This window comes from Artemia sp. Qi Xiang Cuo, chromosome 4 (assembly GCF_049724085.1).
Source record: "Artemia sp. Qi Xiang Cuo chromosome 4, ASM4972408v1, whole genome shotgun sequence".
Taxonomy (NCBI): domain Eukaryota; kingdom Metazoa; phylum Arthropoda; class Branchiopoda; order Anostraca; family Artemiidae; genus Artemia; species Artemia sp. Qi Xiang Cuo.
In genome coordinates this window covers 16,239,452-16,259,721 of record NC_142797.1, presented here as the reverse complement: position 1 = coordinate 16,259,721, position 20,270 = coordinate 16,239,452, and the positions used below count along the sequence as shown (strand labels likewise).

The 20,270-nt window shown below is 36.6% G+C and overlaps 1 protein-coding gene across 1 annotated transcript in view; it reads right to left on the bottom strand.

The window, feature by feature from the left end:
* Nucleotides 1-366: 366 nt before the first annotated feature.
* Nucleotides 367-20,270, bottom strand: part of LOC148952819 (fibroblast growth factor receptor-like 1) — a 110,979-nt gene continuing 91,075 nt past the window's right edge. The window contains exon 6 of the mRNA XM_089087788.1: nt 367-666. Within this exon, the coding sequence (XP_088943914.1) occupies nt 367-666 (300 nt within the window). The remainder of the gene's footprint in view (nt 667-20,270) is intronic.

Here is a 20,270-nt window from a genome sequence, read left to right as displayed (position 1 = left end):
GATGAAGCACTTGTAGTATCATTAATCGCAACCCGCATTGATCTTCCATACAGATAGGATCTAAACCACTGAAGACACTTATCCTTGATACCCAAATCACTATGTCCTACGGAGCAATAATCCAAAATCAACCGTGTCGAAAGCTTTTTTAAAATCCGTAAAAAATTTTGACGGAATCTTTTCACTTTCAAATGCAATGTTGATATTATCAACCAAATGATATATCGCATGACTTTTTTAGTGGCCATTTCTAAATCCAAACTGAGTATTGCATAGTAATCCCAAGGACTCAAGATATCTATATAGTCGCCCATGCATAGTTTTCTCAAATTTTTTTGAAAATAAAGGTAGGATTGATATTGGTATTCAATTAGTCTTCTCTTGCTTATTTCCACCCTTGTGCAGTTGTATGACCCTTGCCTGCCTTAGAGTAACTGGAAATTGGCCTTTCTCCCTTGAAAGATTAACCAAAAATAAAATAGATGGTAATAAATAGCATGCAACAGCTTTAACAGCTTTAAGGCTTAGGCCATCTATCCTGTCAGAATTCGTCTTAATTGTCTTAATAACCTTTTCAAGTTCCAGCATAGTACATGGCTCGATAACCATTGTGTTTCCAGACCATCTTTCATCAATGAAGCCTTCACTAACACTCACATCACTAGACTAAGAAATATTACTTTTAATTAAAGTCCCGATCTTTGTGAAATCTAAAGTCCCCATCTCCTTATGCGGAAAAAAATAGATGAATTTTTTGAAATGGCGTTTATTAGAATAAAAAAATGGGCTATTTTTTATTTCGTCATTGTGCGTTGCAAGCAAATAGTTTTGGATTATTCCAGTAAAAATATGTTCGTGTTTTTTTTTTTCGTCAAAATAAATTTATTGATGACAAAATATTTTCTTGTCGTCCAGACAATATATTTTGTTTTTAAGTGTTTGGACTGGGAAATAGCTGAAGTATGCATACAACCAGCGCTAAGATAAAAATTTAAAACTATTTATGTGTGTAAATATTTACAAAAAAATAATTCCTTAAATCTTCATCGACCGATCAATCATTAAAAATACTTCTGAAATCGTATATTGCCTCCATCACCTTATAGTCACCCTTGCTGATAAATCAAATTACGGACCACTATTTCCCCAACAGTGCATCTTGTTCGCATTTAAATAATAAAAAAGTTTTTCCAACTAAAAGTAAGGAGCGGCATCAAAACTTAAAATGAATTGAAATTATTCCACTTATGAGGGGGCTACCCCCTTTTCAATCCCTTGGTCTTCATGCTAAAGTTTTTTATTACTTTAAAAAAGTTTTTTTATTCTAACTAAACGACCCTTGTATTTCACGAGTCGCCCATAAATAATTGGTACGAATCGGCAAAGTTTAGATATAAGAGCGTAACACTTGCATGTTAGCACTGCACAAAGCCCCGTCCTAAATGGTCTAATACGGGCCATGTGGATCTTACATTTTAGGAGGTTTGAATAAAAATTGCAGAGTCCAGATATCTTCTTGTCTTAATTCATATATAGGCAGAATAGAAGATACCACGACTGAGTTTTTTTTTCATAATCTCTTTATTTTCAATAGCGTCAATTGTGGAGGGGGGCGTTTGCTCCCTAGATTTTCCCCAGATCATGAAAAATTGCTTTGTGGTTGGTATTTCTTCTTATCAAAAATGTCTTTTTTGGTATTTTCAATGAAAAAATTAGAAAAAGTGACAAATTTGCATCCTCCTTGATTTTGAAAAATATATTTTCCCCATTGAGATAACCTTCACTGAGACTACTACAAATTTAAATTTTAAGTGTTCACCCACTCGGAAAAAGTTTGGTCTGTAATACACTTTTCATGTTTATGAAATTATTGAATTTGAATAATTTAATATTAAATTATCCCTCTTAGATGATTTATGGGAATTTATTTATTTAGGAGCAGACAGTCCCCTCATGTACGGAATACTGTCTCTTTGTTAAGGTTTAATGTTGCTCCTTACTTTCAGTTGAAAAAAACTTGTTTTTTTAATTAATTTCTGATCGTTCCTCAAACTGGGCCAAGAAATCAACGTCCCCTCCATGGAAAATCCCCCAGGAAAGAAAATCCCCCCCTGAGGATTCCACCAAACAATTCCATCCCCTCTGAAAATCCTCCCTGGAAAATTTATTGCGGACAATCCCGCCTGGAAAATTCTCCTTAACCTACTTTCATTAAAAAAAGATTTCTATTAAATTTCAGATCGTTTTTTTCAAATCATGCTGGAAATCAACCCCTCTTAGGAAAATATTTCCTGGACCATCCCCCCCCCCCCCGATACATAGTTTCTCCCTTGGAAAATTCCTTCATGGAGAATTTCTCCCGCGGAAAATTCCTCAATGGAGAATTTTTCTAGCGGAAAATACCCCCCCCCCCCCACGGAAAGTTCCCCCAGAAAATTCCAACCCGGCTGATAACTTCTCCCAGAAAATTCCACAGAGATGAAAAATTGAATCGCCAAAGAGAAAGTGAGACAAATAAAAAAATTTCGTAGAGGAATTCAAGCAAATTCAAGAGTTTTCCTATTTTGTCTAGGTTCGCCAAGGGAAAATTGTGTTACTAAATTATTTTCACATACACCCCCCCCCCCCTAATGAAGGTTTAGCTTACCTCAAAGTAAGTCTGACACTTTTTCTACCTCCCCAACTCCGGAAATGGACTGGGCCTTTCTATAAAAATTTTATGGACTACGATCCTCTTAGAAGACCCCATTTCTGTGTTATCAACGCTCAAGTACTGGCTGTTGTTGTTGTTATTTATTATTATTTTTTTCTACTAATTATTTCTTATATTTCTATGGTAGGCAATAAGAAATGCTAGCTGATTTCGCTTTCTAATTTAAAAGGCCTCGTAATTTTTTACGTGCCTTTAGGCTCTATCAAAGTTTATCTGACACTGCTTCTACCCCCCCCCCCCTGAAAGCAACGAAAAAGGTCCTTCTCTGAGAAAAACCTCACTCTTATTTTAGAAGACCTCACTTGTATGTTATTGACGCTCAAGTGTTGTTTTTTTAAGCTTTATTCGCTTATTATTATGCATAAATATAATCTCTTAAACAACAATATTACAAATACGGGATTTGCAATCGAGAATAGGTGAAACGTTTTGTCGAGGTTCTCCAAAGAAAAATTGTGTCAGTAAATTATTTTCAACCCCTTAGTGAAGGTGTTCAAGGATTAGTTCTTTGCATCTGTAAGGAAGGCAGCAAAAATATTAATTAATTTATTTCCTAATTTAAAAGATTTCCTCATTTTCTGTAAGTGTTTATAGCATCCCTAAAAGTGGGAACTGCTCCTACCCCGTCCCTCCTCCCACCCCATCAGGAAAATAACTGGGCCCTTATGTAAGAGATTGCTTGAGTTTGATCTTTAAAAGACCTAATTTTTATTATTGACGCTCAAGTGCTCGTTGTTGTTTTATTTTAATGTAATTTTATTAAAATTTTATATTTTTAATTTTTTTTTTTTTTTTTTAATTTTTTTTAAATAATAGATTTTTCTTTTTTTTATGGTAGGCATAAAAAACTGTAGCTAATTTGTTTTCCAATTTAAAAGGCCTCACTAATTTTTAAGTGCTTCTAGACACTCCCTAAGTCCGTCCAGGCATAGCTTCTACCCACCCCTTCCTACCGGGAACTGAACTCGGCCCTTCTCTAAAATAAACCTGACTATGATCCTTTCAGAAGACCTGATTTGTGAGGCATTGACGCTCAAGTGCTTATGATTTTCTTTTTCCTTTTTAGCTTGTGTTTCTTATCAAACAGTCTGTGGTAACGAACTGTAAGTAAAGAGTGACCCGGCTCAATGGTAACCGAAACTCTAAGAAACGGAATTTTGGTACCAATAGATACATCAAAAGAATCAGATTTCAATGCTGATTTCAAATATATAAGTTTCATCAAGTTTACTCTTAGGCCTACCTATCAAATGTTACGCGCCTGAGAAAATTTGGCTGATTTTAGGAAAAATGGGGAAAGACCCCCTAAAAGTTATATAACCTTAATGAAAATCACACCATCACATTCAGCGTATAAGAGAAACCTACTTTAGAGGTTTCAAGCACCTATCTACAAAAATGTGGAATTTTGCATTTTTTGCCATCACGGATGCGTGTTTATTTGTTTTTTTTTCCCAGGGGTGTTGGTATATGGGAGGATCTTTCCATGAGGGAAGTTTTCATGGGGGAAGGGACATTGTTATGAAGGGGGCACTGGATTTCCCATCATTATTAAAGAAAAGATCAGAAATTAATAAAAACAAGTTTTTCAACTGAAAGTAAGGAGCAACATCAAAACTTAAAACGAACAGAAAATATTACGTATATGATTGGGTTTACCCCCTAGTCAATACCACGCTCTTTAAGCCAAAGAATTTTTAGTACTTTCATAATAGCTATTTATTCTAATTAACGGCCTTTGTTATTAAGAGGTCATTTTTAAAGAATTGGGACAAAATTCGAACTTTAGCTTAAATAGCAAGGTATTGACTAGGGGCGAACCCCCTAATATACGTATTAAAAATCTATCAATATAGAAGTCGTTACTTAAGTTAATTCTTAAGTGACGTATATTTATTACTAATAAAAACGTTCGTAAACAAAATTAAACAAGTTTCGAGAAAAGCCATTTAACCAAATAAAAGTAAAATTAATATGCAAATTTTTTTCAATTATCCGTGTACGGTGAGCCAAAATCCAACCCTGCATTAATTCAAAAACGTTCAAAAATTAAATATTAAAAAAACAAGTTTTTTTTAACTGAAAGTAAGGAACGACGTTAAAACTTAAAACGAACAGAAACTATCCCGTATATGAAACGGGCCGTCCCCTCCACAACGCCTCGCTCTTTACGCTAAAGTTTGACTTTCTCACAACTCTATTTTTTTTAAACAATAAAAAACTTTAGCATAAAGAGCGAGGCGTTGAGGAGGGGATAGCCCCTTTTGTATACGGGATAATTTCTGTTCGTTTTAAGTTTTAACGTCATTCCTTACTTTCAGTTAAAAAAACTTGTTTTTTTTTTTATTTAATTATTGTACAAGAGCATAATCTTCTGAACAACAGTGTTCCTAATATCCTCTGATCGATATGTTTTTCTTGATTTTTCTAAACGACTGATAGATAATATTTTTTGGGATGATTTTACTCTAAATATCAGTACAATATGCATAACGCAGAACGATTTTTCCAAAGAACCGGAAGAGTCCAAGCAATATTCTAAAAATGTCTATTCTATTGACAATAAAAGTCATCTTTTACAATACAGTAAATTTGTGTCAACCCGTCATATACCACCCTGTCTCCTACCCTGGTCATAATGCAGACTGAGATAAATAATTATGGTTTTGGGTCTTTTTAGGCAACAGCCCAATCCATTTCATACACTTGGGCCTATAAAGCGATAAAAATGTCTAGGGTGCTTAGATTTAATAGGGAATCTGATTTGTCTTGAGTTTTGCTTCAGTCGAGCCTGGAGAACAGATCTAAGTAGTTGTTTCGAATTTTTATTTCTTGGAATTTTCTAAGCCCTTGGTAAGTGACTATGCAATTAAGTTCTCTTAGAGTTCGACTGTCATATTTATTTGCTTAAATTGAAGTATAGATAAAAGAAATGCGAATATAAATAAATTAATAGGTGATCTAGTGCGATTGGTCGACTTTCATGGTGGTAAAAAGGAGTCCGAGATTTTAAGATTCAGAAATCGACAAATTTTGGTCGTGTCTGAAGTTTGGACCAGAGTCATTGTTTGAACATTATTCTTTTCTTTTTTGGTGCTTTTTGTATGTTACTCTTTGTTACAGAAATTGTAATTAAGTTCTTTCATTGTTGGTCGGCCTTATGGTCGGCCATACATTGGGTATGGTATACAATATATATAAACAAATATATTGGTTTTGATATAATTGGTTGAATTTTATGGGGGTAGACGAAGAGTTTGGGTTGTAAGGAATTTAAAATTAAATAAACTGAATCGTTCCGGTAAATTTTCCAATCAATGTAGCATTGAGATGGCTAAGAAACTGGTATGCATTTAGAATAGAATTTCATTCTTAATACAAATATAACATTTATTTGCGTCAGAAATGAACTTTACCGTCACCCTACCTCAAAGTGCAAATATATGCCCTAAATTGTATTTATGCACTGAATTTTGCCAAAAATAATGGAAAATTCATTGCTTATATACAATTCAGGGTATATATTTGCATATTAGGGAGGTGGGGGTAAACTTTATTATTGACGCAAAAGGGTGTTATATTCAGATTCAAGTTGAAATTTTGATTCCAAAAGTATGTCTATTTCTTAGCTATCTCAGTATTACGTTAATCAGAAGATTTACCGAAATGAATCGTGCTATTGAAAATGCAAAGAGTATTTATGGGTTTGGGCTGAATATTTGTTCATTAAGGGAAGGGGGTAAAGTAAACTGATGTAATCTTAGGAACGATATAAGTAAGCATTTTAAAACATTTTAAAGTAGGCTAAAAATGAGCCAATGCAAAAGTAGGCTAACATTTTAGTGGTACCTAAAATTTTTCAATTTTTACTTATTTACTTATTTTCAATTTTTTACAATTTTATTTGAATCACTAACTTTCTCTTACGGTTGGACGGCCATATTCAAATAGCCTATTAGAAATATGAAATAGGTTAAAATAAAGTAAATAAATAAATTTACAGGTTATTGGTGTGATTCGTCAAGTTACGGGGTTGACGTCAAGGGGTGGTTGACGAGAATTTTGAGCTCTTAGACATTTATGAATTTGAAGCAGAATTAGACAATGTACGTTTTTGAGCCCGTAGCAGATGCGCATTCTGCTGAGCTTTTTGCAAGTATGGAGAATACCACGACAACAAGGAAATAATGCACAAAATTTTGGCGTTAAAATCTTCAGAAAAAATGAAGCAAACCGTCTTTGTCCTGCCTAAAGGTCGTATCTCAGGTTTTCACACTTTTGAGACAAATGTCAAAAGAGTTTGCAGAAATGTTCTTAGAAGGAGGATCTGCAAGGCAATGTAGATTAGACGGACAAAATTTTGATTTAACATAATTTGCCTGGCTTGTCCTATAGATAGCCTACTGATCCTACCTGAGAAAGCTCAGCAAATTATTTTTGGCGATCATCCAAATTTTGTCATCTTATCGATACTTATACATTCTTTGAACTATATTAAATCAAAAAACAAGTTTTTTCAACTGAAAGTAAGGAGCAGCATTAAATTTAATTAACCTAAAATTATTACGTATATGAAGGGGTTCGCCCCCTAGTCAATACTTCGCTCTTTACGCTAAAGTTCGATTTTTTTCGAATCACAAATCCCTGAATCACAAAGGCCGTTTAATTAGATTAGATAGCTCTTTTGAAAGTATTAAAAATAACTTCAGCGTAAAGAGCGAGGTATTGACTAGGGGGTGGACCCCTCAGATACATAATAATTTCTGTTTGTTTTAAGTTTTAATGTTGCTCTTTACTTTCAGTTGAAAAAACTGTTTTTTTATTTAATTTCTTATCGTTTTTTAAATAGTGCTGGGAAAACTGGCACCCCCTTCATAGAAATGTCCCTGCCCCAAAGGAAACGTCCTCTATGGAAAGATCCTTCCACGTAACCCCCTCCTCTGACACCCCCACCAGAAAAAGATCCCTCCTGAAAACGTCTGTATACTTCCCAATAGCCAATAATACATGTAAACAAGGGGCAAAGTTCATAACTTTCAGCCCTTCCCCAGGAAACTGCGGGGGATATGTAAACAAGGGGCAAAGTTTAGCCTTTCCCCCGGAAACTGTGGGGGATTGAGTCATCCTCAAAGGCATATTTATTAGATTTTCGACTATTCTGAACATAATGCCTATCTCAAAATTTTGATTGGGTGACTTCGGGAGAAAAGGAGCGTGGGAGGGGGCCAAGTTGCCCTCCAATTTTTTGGTCGCTTAAAAACGGCACTAGAACTTTTAATTTCCGTCCGAATGAGTCCTCTCACTATCTTATAGGACTACTGGATCGATACGATCACCCCTGGAAAAAAACAACAAATAAACACGCATCCGTGATCTTTCTTCTGGCAAAAAATAGAAAATTCTACATTTTGCACATAGGAGCTTGAAACATCTACAGTAGATTTTGCTTTTACGCTGAATCTCATGGTGTGATTTTCATTAAGATTATATCACTTTTAGGGGGTGTTTCCGCCTTTTTTCAAAAATAAGAGAAATAACTTTTTACAGGCTCGTAACTTTTGATGGGTATGACTTATATATTTGAAATCCGCATAAAAAATCGATTCTTTTGATTTATCTACTGGTATCAAAATTCCGTTTTTTAGAGGTTCAGTTGCTATTGAGCCGGGTCGCTCCTTACTTACAGTTCGTTACCACGAACTGTTTGATTCTGAAGCTAACTTCCCTCAGCTGTCTACTCAAGAGTTTTGTTCATGTTTTCCTGTACCTATAATTTAATTCTACCTTTTCAGTGCATCTTGTCGAACAACAGAAAGCGTGACATAAAGCGAAAGAAATCCGTCGCTCCGAAATGGGGTGGGAAGAGACCTTAAGTGAGGATTTAAGGAAAGTGAACTTCATGAGTTGGAGTAAAGAGTAAAGATTTGAGTAGGTTGGGATGGAGGAGGTGCATGCGAAGTTGTGAAAGCCTCAGGTGGCTTGGTGCTGCAGTAAATTTTTAGTTAGTCTCTTTGGTATTTTAATATTTGCCCCCCCCCCGAGAATATCCCTGTTAATATAACTGAACCCACCATTCATTTTGTACTCTGAAGTTTAAACTATAATTACCTATATAATTGGTAAGTTTATTTCTAAAGAAAGCCCGTTTATGGAAAAACACCTATTTTTATAAACAGATACGTTAAAGCTTTAAAACAAACTGAGAAACTCTGATAGCTCGTTAGGTAGAAAATCAGACTCCCAAACCCAGGGTTTAAGGTCCGAGCTTGGTGCTGTTTCTCTGTCATTAAAGAGAAAAATCTCAATATTATATTTCTTCCCACTGGAAGTTATATTAATGGGGCGGAAATTGGTATTAGGGTAATTTATGCCTGCAGATGGATAAAGAATTTGAATAAAGTGGGGGGTGTTTTCTCTTTGTAAATGAGAATTATCTAGGCTATAGTTTTGTTTAAGTCTACCCTATTTTTTCTCGTGGCTGGGTGAGGGGGCGTCCACTTTTCGCTACCTGATGTACATCTCAGAACGCCAAGTGTGCCACACAGTTCTGCCACACTCGGCATAGTTTCGAACACACTTAACATGGTTTCCGCCGCGCTTGGCACAGTTTACGCCATGCTTGGCACACTTTGGCTAAGCTTGATACGTGCCAACCTGGTGACGTGATTTCTGATAGTAAGTCCTCCCTCGGGCTGGAGAAATGAATAGAAATTTCAAGGGACAGTTTCGTTTGGGAGGAAGGAGCACGGTGACTTGTTTTTGAATCGAACGGGGGGAGTATAATGATTCTCTATGCGAAGATGAGATAGACATTACCTGGAAAATCATGAGACGCTGTATAAAAAAAGGGTTTCTCCCTCCGGGAATTATATTTAAGCTTTAGTTTTTTGGGGTGTTTAGAGGGCCTAAAAGGTACCTAGGTTGGGTTAGGTTATGTATTTAATATATGCTACGCTTTACCCCCACCCCACCCTGTAATGTGCAAATATATAGCCCCAATTTGTTTCTCGAACTACTATTTTTTTTTATCCTATTTCGTTTTATTTTATTAGCATTAACGAAACTTCACTTATCGCGTGACTACTGGATTCTTAGCAAGTACTAAAGATTTTGTAAATTGTGTTGCTTTCCTAAAACTCCTGGAAAGAATTAGCCAGTTTGGTATATTTTGCATGTAATTCGCTGATCCCTATAGCCTATTGTTGTTCCCTGAATATTCCCTATACCCAATATTGGGGAAGGCGTCATAACATCTAACCGTCAGGAGCACTAACGTTAGGACATCGACAAAATCCGTCATAACATCGACAAAAAACTCCGTCAGAACTACAAACCGTCATAACATCTAAAATTTTAAAACTTTAGTTTTTTGGGGTTTATCGGGGGGAGGGGGTACCTAGGTTAGGTTAGGTTACGTATTTAATATAGGCTATGCTTTACCCTCACCTCCTGATGTGCAAATATATAGCCGACATTTATTTCTAAACCATTACATGCTTATTACTATTATATAAACTTATAAAAAATTTTAGATGTCATGACGGTTAGTGGTTCTGACGGTTAGATGTTATGACGTTTAGTGCTTTTGACTGTTAGTCGAAATGGTAGAGCCCCCCAAGATTGTCACTCATTATCCCTTCGTGCGTCAGCAATCTAAATATGTTTTCCCCGCAAGTTAATAAACTTTGAAAAAAGGGTACTTGTGCATTATGCGGGCACCGATATATACTGTATGTTGGTTAATGCTAATGAAATAAAATAAAATAGGATGAAAATATAACAGGCTAGTTTAGAAACAAATGTGGGCTATAAAATTGCACATTAGGGGTGGGGGTGGGGGATAAAGTATATCATATACTAAATACGTCGCCTAACCTATGTACTTTCCCCCCCTAAACCCCAAAAAACTTTCGTTTAAATATTGTAACTCATTGAGAAACCACGCTTTGCAATCATTTATCTATAGCGGTATCTTGCAAATAGCCCGTTTGACGGGTTTCGTGACTGGTTTCCTTGATACAGCATATAGCGGTGCCCGCATAATGCACCAGTACCAAAAAACGTAGAATAAAAGTGGCTTAGGTTATCTGTCAAAATCAAAACAAGAATGTCTGCATTTTTAATAATCTGGATCACAGGTGACCGAAAAGATAAGACATCATAGGAAAAAGTTCCGCTTGAAATTTGATATAAACAATTTTTAATCTAGGCCAAATTACAGTAAAAAAAAAAAAAAGAAAATATAGGTTATTTTTCTTGGAAGATGCGTTCTCTGTTACTTATTTAAGGTTCATTCTATGCACAGCTGAATTACCTTAAATGTAAACCCGTAGGTGAGTTGTGGAAAAAGAAAATGCGGTGCCAATTTCGTACCTAACCTAGTTGCGGTTAAAGCAATTAACCTCGGCCCTTATTGCAATGAAGAAAACGAAAATATAGACTATATGTCATGGAATGGACGTTGTCTGTTGCTTTTCTTTACAAGTGTAGGTTAATTCAATGGAAAAACGAATTGTGGAAAACGCAGTCCAGTGCGGATTCCGCACCGCAACTCCGCAGCGTCGAAGCTGCAGAGTCAATTCACATGAAAAAAATTAATAAATGTGAAATTTGAATTTGAGGAATTCTGGTGATTCTCCCCACCCCATCATTAAGGCTAACTTCCCCCATCATTTAAGAAATATGTTGGCTTCTGTGGACGGTCTGCTTCAGATAGTTCAGCAGCCTTCACTGATTACCAGGGTTGCCATCATGGTCAGTTCCTAAAGTGCTACAATTGCCCAAATTTGCGTGCTACCCAATGATTTTCGGTGCTGTAGTCGAAAAATTGGCTGTAATAGTGCTATAAAAAGAACTTTCGTGCTACAAGTGGCAACCCTGAGCGCGTGCTACAGTGCTACACATAATGAAATAGTGCTAAAATAGCACTTTTATGCTACAGCTGGTAATCTTGCAGTGGCGGATCCAGGGGCGAGGGGGTCGCCCCGCCTTCCCCCCTAGCGTAGTCTTAAGCAGTGTAATTTACTTAATTAACTCAAGTTTGGGTTACTTAAACTTGCTCCTAACGCAAGTTTATCGGATCAACCTATTTTGCCCCCCCCCCCCCTAAAAAAAATCCTGGATCAGCCCCTGCAACCTTGCGATTACACCACTCCTTCAGCTGGCGAATTTATTTTTCTTGAGAACTTTCCCGTACCTTCTAAACCAAATGGGAACTTTTATGGTCAGGATTACCACTGTCATAAATTATTGGATAAAGCTTGACAGCTAGAATTAGCCTTACTGTCAGCTCCAACCTCTCTTCTTTCTATAATGCGTTAGCGCTTTAACGTTGTGGGTTAGGTTTTTTCAGCATATGGATCTTGTGGACAAACGAAGAATATACAATGAAATACGTATGTGTTTTCCAGTAAATATATAATACGTAGTGGTCAGGCCCGTATCCAGGGGGGCTAGGGGTTTCGACCCCTTTCCCCCGAAATGTTTATCCGACTCCTAAAAACGTATAAAAATGAATATAAACAAATATTGATGCTTTTAAAGTTTCTTATACCCCCCTTCCCCGACAAATAATCCTTTTGTCCCCCCCAAAAAAAATATCCTCGATACGGCCATGGTAGTGATTTTCCGTAAACTTTTTGCGAATATTGTTAGGTGCGAGGGATTGTCGGCTTCCAGAAATCATGTAGCCTACAGCAGATGACGCATGTCAAGCGTGGTGGAATTATGACAAAATTTGCGGGGACTGTTGTGGGATTGCTCCACGCGTTGCAGATTGTACTCTAGGTGGGTAAAAGTGGATGATTCCTTGGTTGGATTGTAATCAGTTTCAGATAACTGATTCTTCGGACGTTATTTTATGGTTACGCTGCTAAATAACATTTAGCAAACGTTAAAAACGTTGCTAAATTACATAAAATTATGCAACTCTTTATTGTATTTCTCTTTTTAAAATAAACTAAGATTAAACATTCTTATGAAGCGTTCGAAAATGACATTTTTCCAAGTTGCCATCTTTCGATATTATTTCCATGAACAATGTCAAAGCTGTGTAAGGGCAATTACTTTGCGATAAAAATGTAACTATAGGCCTCTAATGTTTTCTTATCATATTAGCCGAGGATTTTCGGATTAAAGGCTTAGTGTTGACGCAAATGCATTTAGTTGGAAAAATTAGTTCTTGAAAAGAATGTATAAATAAAACTACTAACGCTTATTGTCAGGTTAGTGTTTCTAGAGATCTCATCCGTTTGAGCGGGGGAGGGGGAGACTTTAAAAAATGATCAGGTTTTCATATGTAAATATTTTCATATACCTTTCAATATTTTTATGATGCCTTAACCTCAAATACTCACATTGGCTACCAAGATCGTATCCAGCACTTTTGTTCGGGAGGGGTTTTTTGGGGGGAGGGATGTAAAAAACTTTAGACATAAAGAATTTGTTTATATTTATTCTGTTTCGTTTTTACAAGCCAAAATGTCGGGGGGAGGGGTTAAATCCCCTAACTCCCCTCCCCTGGATAAGGCCTTGTTGGCTGCTCTGTACAGTTAATGTCTTACCATTAAATATCATTAATCCCACATGCATAGATTCGGGAGACAAAATCCCGACGGAGTAATTTGAACATAACCAATATAGTTTGCCAAAAAAATATCAATTATTATTTACTTGGCTTTAAGGATGGAGCTTAAGCGTATTCCACATATATTTGTACTGTTTTTTTATTTGTTTACCCATGTCGGGGTCGCCCTCCCTGCACTACTTACCGTGCATTCATTTTTTTTTGTCTAGTTTCTCCTTTTTCTAGTTTTGTGGCTCTGTTTTTTTATATTTATTCATTTACTTTTTTATTCATGTTAGAGTTGATTTGTAATGTTTGTTAAACCCAATAATTAGGGACTTAGATGTCCGCTGTGGGCCTGTGGTTTTTGTATGCATTGTTTGAGCTAGGAAAATAAATTCATCCATACCTTCGTTCATAAATTCATTCATTTTTAGAAAATAAATTATTTCATTTATTTAGTACTAAGTTTCATTATCTTCTGTTTATAATCCAAATGTTTTGATGCAAATTAAGCTAACAAAATTAACCTAAAACTTCAAAAAAAGAAAAAGATGAAATATACTTTTATTCATAGTGGAATAGGAAATTTTAATTGAAGAATTTAAATTCTTCTTCAAAAAATGTACATGGCGATCCTCATAGTTTGTAATTTGCTTTACTTATTTAGTGCAGTGATGTCAATTGACAAATATTTGAGGGGGAGGGGGGCAAAATGGGGTTTCAAACTCTATGTGGGTAAATTTGTCTGTTTTTATTTTTTCAATAAAATACCAAGAAAAGGCATTTTTCAATGAAAATGGGGAGGGAGTGGATATGTTCCCCTCAACTGACGCCATTGAGTCATTGACGTCATTTGGGAGAGGACCCGTAGCTATATTTGTAAGTGATTAAAGATTTACTGTAGTTCAATTGGCTCTCAGCAATTTTAATTGCTACAAAATTCATAAAATATATGCTATAAACCAGGAAAGGTTCATAACAATGGGCTCTTTTATATATGCTTTAGTTTTATCCAATTCTCATTGGATCATACTAAAAGTTTATTCTTCCCACCTTTTTTAAAACGATAGTGTAAATTTTTTCGACGTATACGCCTTAACGTTTACGTGAACTTTTACGTGAAACTGTACTTTCAAGCCATCTTAACCAAACGAAATAGGTTAATAATCTAAAGTAAGAGTTTTGTTAAAAAAAAAATCTCCACCAAGATTTACAAAACTTGAAACAAATTTTTAAAAACCAATCTCAGGCAATGTGGATTTTTAATCAGAAATCAAAAGGCGTTGTTTACAAAAATTTTGTGTTTCCTAGCTTTTTTAGTAAAGTACAAAAGACATCAAAATGGAAACATTTTTACCCTCTTGACCCATCTTTGGCCTATTCACACCTGGAAACTGCCATTTTATAAGATTTTCTTTCGTTCACTTCAAGTTTAGGAAGTTTTTTGAAACACTCGCATTTTCATCAGTGTTGCCATGCTCAAACGTGGAGATAAATAAGCAAAACTAGTTAGTTAAATTCGACGACGCTTTTCGCTCTAATAAAATTTAAAGTAGCAATTTGTTGATCCTCAAAGACAACTATATCTTCGAAGGAAAGCTATACTTTCAGAAGTTGTTTGCTACTATATGTTTTAGCTAATTTTTTCGCTGATTTCGCCCACAACTGTTGTTTTTTTTTTATTTATTTACTTTGGTGTCAGCTACTACCAAAATCTTCATGACTGTATATGGAGGTCTTTTTGGATAAACTTTGAATTTTTAATTTTTTCCTAGTTTTCACTTCGCTAATTCAAAGAATCAAATTTCATTTGGTAATTTACTGTCCTTGGTAATTTAAGCGTATGGTCCACATACGCTTTATTTTGAATATATTTTGACTAACCAAAGTCCCCCCAAAGGTCCTAAATAAGTCAATATTTATCGGAATAGATCAAATGAAAAGTAAAAAGACACATCACTCTTTATAGGTGCCTTTACGATCACCTTTAGGAAAATGCTTATTCCTGTTTTTTTGCGATTTTGACCCCCTCCCCGTAGAAATATACTTCGAGCGTATATATATGTGAAAACCCATTCACTAAAAGTTAATCCTATTGTAGTTAAGATTATGCAGAATCGTAACAGGAGATTATTTCAATGTTCACGGCAATATAACCTCAGACAAGATTCGTAAATGCTCCCTCAGTCATCGATGTCACTGGGAGGGTAAGGCTTTAAGTAAGTCCAAGGGAATATTCCATTTAACACGAGACATGAATGCCTCAAAGTAGTCAATTCATCACAACATTTGAGGCATCATACAATAAATTTGAGAAACAAATAATGATAAACACATTTTATGCGGAACTAACGAATAATGTGTAGTTTTTTTAAGTTGTAGAAAGTTTAAGTTTTTGTAGAAATTCTATAAATATTTACTTTACCTCTAAACCGATTGAAGTTTCACGTTAAAATTCTTACCGAAGATCATTGACAATTTCAATGTTAAAATGGAATTCGTGGGAATACCTTTTAGATTAAAGAAAAGTAATGATAACCATCATGGACTAAGTTGAGCATAAAGTATTTGAATTCTTTCTGAGATTTAAGACACAACAAAAAATGTCAGTTTATATACTTTAAACGCTTTATTGCCTTTGGTTGTTTGAGAAACTGAAACCCCTTGGAGTTTTTATGCCTAGATACCCGATATACAAGTTTCTGTTTAGGATCATAAATTAGATGTAATTTAAAAGAGGTCCATAAAACTGCCCGGTTTGTTGGGCCACATTTGTTTAAAAGCTGTAAATTCTAAACTAAATCCACGGAGGGACATTCATGACAGCTCCACACGCTCAATAGAAGATTGAATTCTCCATCGTCCTGAAGCCAGAAGGTTAATCGAAGATTCAATAGTAGCACATTTTTATGTTTGCATATTTATAAAGGAAAACAAGGTGTTTTAGAGGGGGCTCTGATACTAAATTAAAAGAAATATTCTGCTGAGGTGTATAAAACTTAATCAGGCACTTATTACAAACTATTCAAAATTTCCGAGGAGTTTCTCCGTGCACCAGATGGGACGTGCCACCAGATCATGTGCACCAGATGGGACGTGCCACCAGATCATGTGCACCAGATGGGACGTGCCAAGCCTGGTGGAGTTGTATCAAACATTTTAAGGAGTGTCCCAAGTATTTTAGGGACTGTGTCAAGCATGGTGCAACTTTTAGGCACATATGGTGTTCTGAAACGTACACCAGGTGGTGGGAGGTCGGCGCTCTTCAGTTTCTCAATCCCGTTGAACATAGCTAGATGGGATAACGAAAGGTACTTTCCGCCGTAAAAAACTAACATTTTCCCAGAAAAAAATTCGTAAAAGTGGGTGCAAAGCTAAGTTCTGGCCAAAGACTTATAATTTCACCCCCCCCTCCCTCCCTTCTTCTAAATGACCCCCTATGAAATATGCGTTGCTGTGCCTTAGTGTTCTCCCATTGCATTTGGGGATTACGGGGATGCCTGAGCACCCACAGAGCGACGGGACTTGACCACTTGGCATGGGCCTTCCTTACACCCTGGAAGTTCAGGATTCACAAATTCTGTAGTATTTAGGGAACATTTAGGGTACTTTTTTAGAGGAGCAACCTTGCAATAAGCAGCAGTGCACTCCCTTCAAAAATTTGTTTGTAGGCTCCTTCTCGATGAAAATTTTCTGCGCTAACCAATCTGCAATACTGTTCATATTAAAAATATGCAGAATATACCAGAGATATCGAAATTTCAATTGAATTCCAATGTCGTGATTCCATTGAAGTAAACTATGACTGAAAATACAAAAAAAAGAAACTTCAAAGAAGCGAAAGCTTTGTTTTATGGATCCTCAGATACTTAATATTATTTCATTATCTAGAGCTGCGTATCTTGAATCGAAAATGCAACTGATCTTCAAAGTTGGTCCTGCCGCCTGAGCTTCAGAGTTGTCACCCAGCCCTGATTATAGGGAGTTACTCACTTCAAGCCATGTCTTATCAGCATTGATAAAAAAAATGCCACCTAACCTGGTTTAGCCATGTTTGTCGGAGGCCAGATAGCACCCTCACCAAATAAAAAAGCGTTAAACTGTAAACTCCTGAGCCAACCGAAAGAAGAAGTGGGGAGGGCAAGTAAAGACCTAGTTCAAGATAGTGAAGACCGACCTAAAGCCTACTGGGGGCTTTCGACGTTACAGGTGAAGATGGGACCAGGAATGGTTAGAGATCACTGCACCGTACACTGATGACCGAGCAGCATGGCATTCTACTGTCTGTCAAATCATGACGCCTGGGAGAGCTTGTGTCGTGTGAGAAGTACAAGTACTAGTATGTCTTCGGCAAAAAAGTGAAGGTAGTAGACCCAATGGAAATTGAAGCTGGCTTATAAGACCAAATAGTGAAAATCACCGTAATTATTGGCTAAAAAAGCAAGTTACCTGAAAACTGACCAAGCGTCAACTGTTCAAATCAACACATCTCATTGCACTGGTGTCTATTAATTCTAACCTGAGGTTTATTTATCTTTCTATGCGACAGAGGCTTTATCAGCGTGAAAATTCGGAAGAACTTTTAGCCGTTAAATTTTAAACATCACAAAACTGTAGATTTTTGTGTACCATTTTATGTACCATTCTTCGCGCGATGGTTCGTAACACTGAGCACAGAAGCTTCAAATCTTCTTAGTTGCATTCGGTCTTATTTTTTCATCTTCTTCTTTCTCTCATTCTCTTCATTGTTTCCAAAGTTTTTTTCCTTTTTTTATCTTTATACTACTTCTTCACAGTGGCGTTCCCCCAATAATTTGGAGAAAAATTTATTATATAGCCCTCGCCCCTTGACTCTCTGGATATACACCCCTCTTACCTCTCCCCCAAAAATGCTGGAGCTACGCCCCTGCTTCTTCCAGGGGCAGCCACTTGTAGGAGAACGGCGATATCAAAAGCAGAGTGCTTGCAAAAGGGAAGAGGGTGGAGTATCTCACCAATATACCCCCTTAAGATATGGAAAATGCGATCTTGCTGTTTCAGGCAAGACTGTATCCAGGAAAAAAGTTAGGGGCTTTTAAGCATTCCCCTGCCGAATTATTTTTCTGACTCGTCAAAACGTAACACGAAGGCATATAAACAAACTTATTATGCGTTTTTAGAGTTTTTGTACCCCCCCCCCCCCCGAAAAAATTACTCATTCGCTTTCTCTAAACAGATCCTGGATACAAAAGATCCTCCAAAAGATCCTGGATACAGCCTTGGTCTTGAGTGATAATTGCTCCATAGTAACATAAATCAATGATAGCGGATCTTTCTTTCAAAAATGTAAAATTTTGCATTAGTTTTGGCCAACATTTATCATTTAGTGCTATCTTGGAAGAGCGAATACATGACATTTGCCTCATTTTGAAGCGTTAGAAGAAAGTGACTAAAACTGTCGACTTTATTTCATCCCTGCCCTCTAATCAATATCATCTGCATCCCTGCATCTCCTCCATAAATATATCAGTGATTGGACAATTTCAATCTCTTCTACTTTCTGACCTCGTCACTCTTTTCCTCCGTCACTGTTATTATCTGTTATTATCTCATTCGTGTTAATTATCATCCCTACCTTAGCCCAAGAATGTCAAATGGGGAGGGGTGGGGGCAATTACCCCGTAGATTTTGAAGAAAGCTAACACTTTTTTGTATTGTCATTGAAAAAACGCCCTTTTTTAGTATTTTCCTTGAAAAATTAAAAATTAAAAATTGACCCCCTAGATTTGGAAAAACACAGATGCCCCCTCCCCATCCCGGCCGTCATAGCCCAGTGTTTGGCACGCTAGACTAGAAATACTTTGTCCGTGAAGACGGGGATTCAAGTCCTTTTGTCACTGGTTATTTGATTTGGAACAGGGGTCAGTGGCGTGACCCTACAAGCTCAGCCTGTGTTGACCCAGCTCTAAATGGGTGTCTGGAGAAATCTAGGGAAGGTAAACAGGAAGGGTACGCGAAAGAACAGGATGTACGGCTGCCAACCCCCCATTCCACTCTCTGTCTGAAGGGCCATCAAACGGAGATTAGTACCGCCGGTAGGGACTGTGAAGCCCAATGCCGTATTCTTTACCTTGCCTATTTTTTTCGTGAATTAACTACCATGCTTTGGTCTACTCTTTTCTGTTTTTGCAGACCTATTCCTTTCAACAAAAATTCTTATTAATCCCTGAAAGATTCATAAAGTTGTATCATCAGAACCATAATTTTTCATCCTTCAGAAAATAAACCAACTGACACTGTTTGGTCGAAGTATATCATTTAAAGATTTATTTAATAAAGTGAGCCTCTAAGTGAATGGAAGTGTTTAGATTGGTGGCCAAACAGTTGTGTGTTTACAGGCTGGTTTCCAGCTTTCTCCAGTCGAGAGATTAAAAAATAAACTTTACAACATCTGATGGACAGGTGCTAGAAAAACAGTATCGACGTTTGGACAAAAGCTCTTTCCTAGATAAAGAAAGGGGGAATAAATTGAACCATTCTATTACTAGACGAAAAATGTTGTATACAGGTCTTAGCCCAGTTTTCACGAAGGGACAAACAATGAGTCACCCCCTGCTTTAGTACTCGTGTGTTTATGCATAGTGCGTGCGTGTGTGTGTGTGAGTACGGACGTGAATTTATGTATGTGTGTGGACGTATCTACTTTACAAACACACAGTGGGAAACGTCTGAGCTCCATGTGTATATTCAATGGAACAAAGCTGTTTAGAGAAATGTGGGAAAAGTGTCGTAGATGTTCCTGGTTTTTAGGAAATGGGCCTATATTGGTCTATACTATTCTCTTCTTGCTCCCCAGGTTCTGCTGAAATGGGGTCCTTGACGAACTTAGTATGTATAAAGAATGTGTAAACAAAATATGAAAACCACAGAAAAATCCAAGAATTTTGAATTTAAATAGGTTTAATTTATAACTTGGTTTCAGATGAAGGGTGCTTTAGCCCCTTAGGTTGT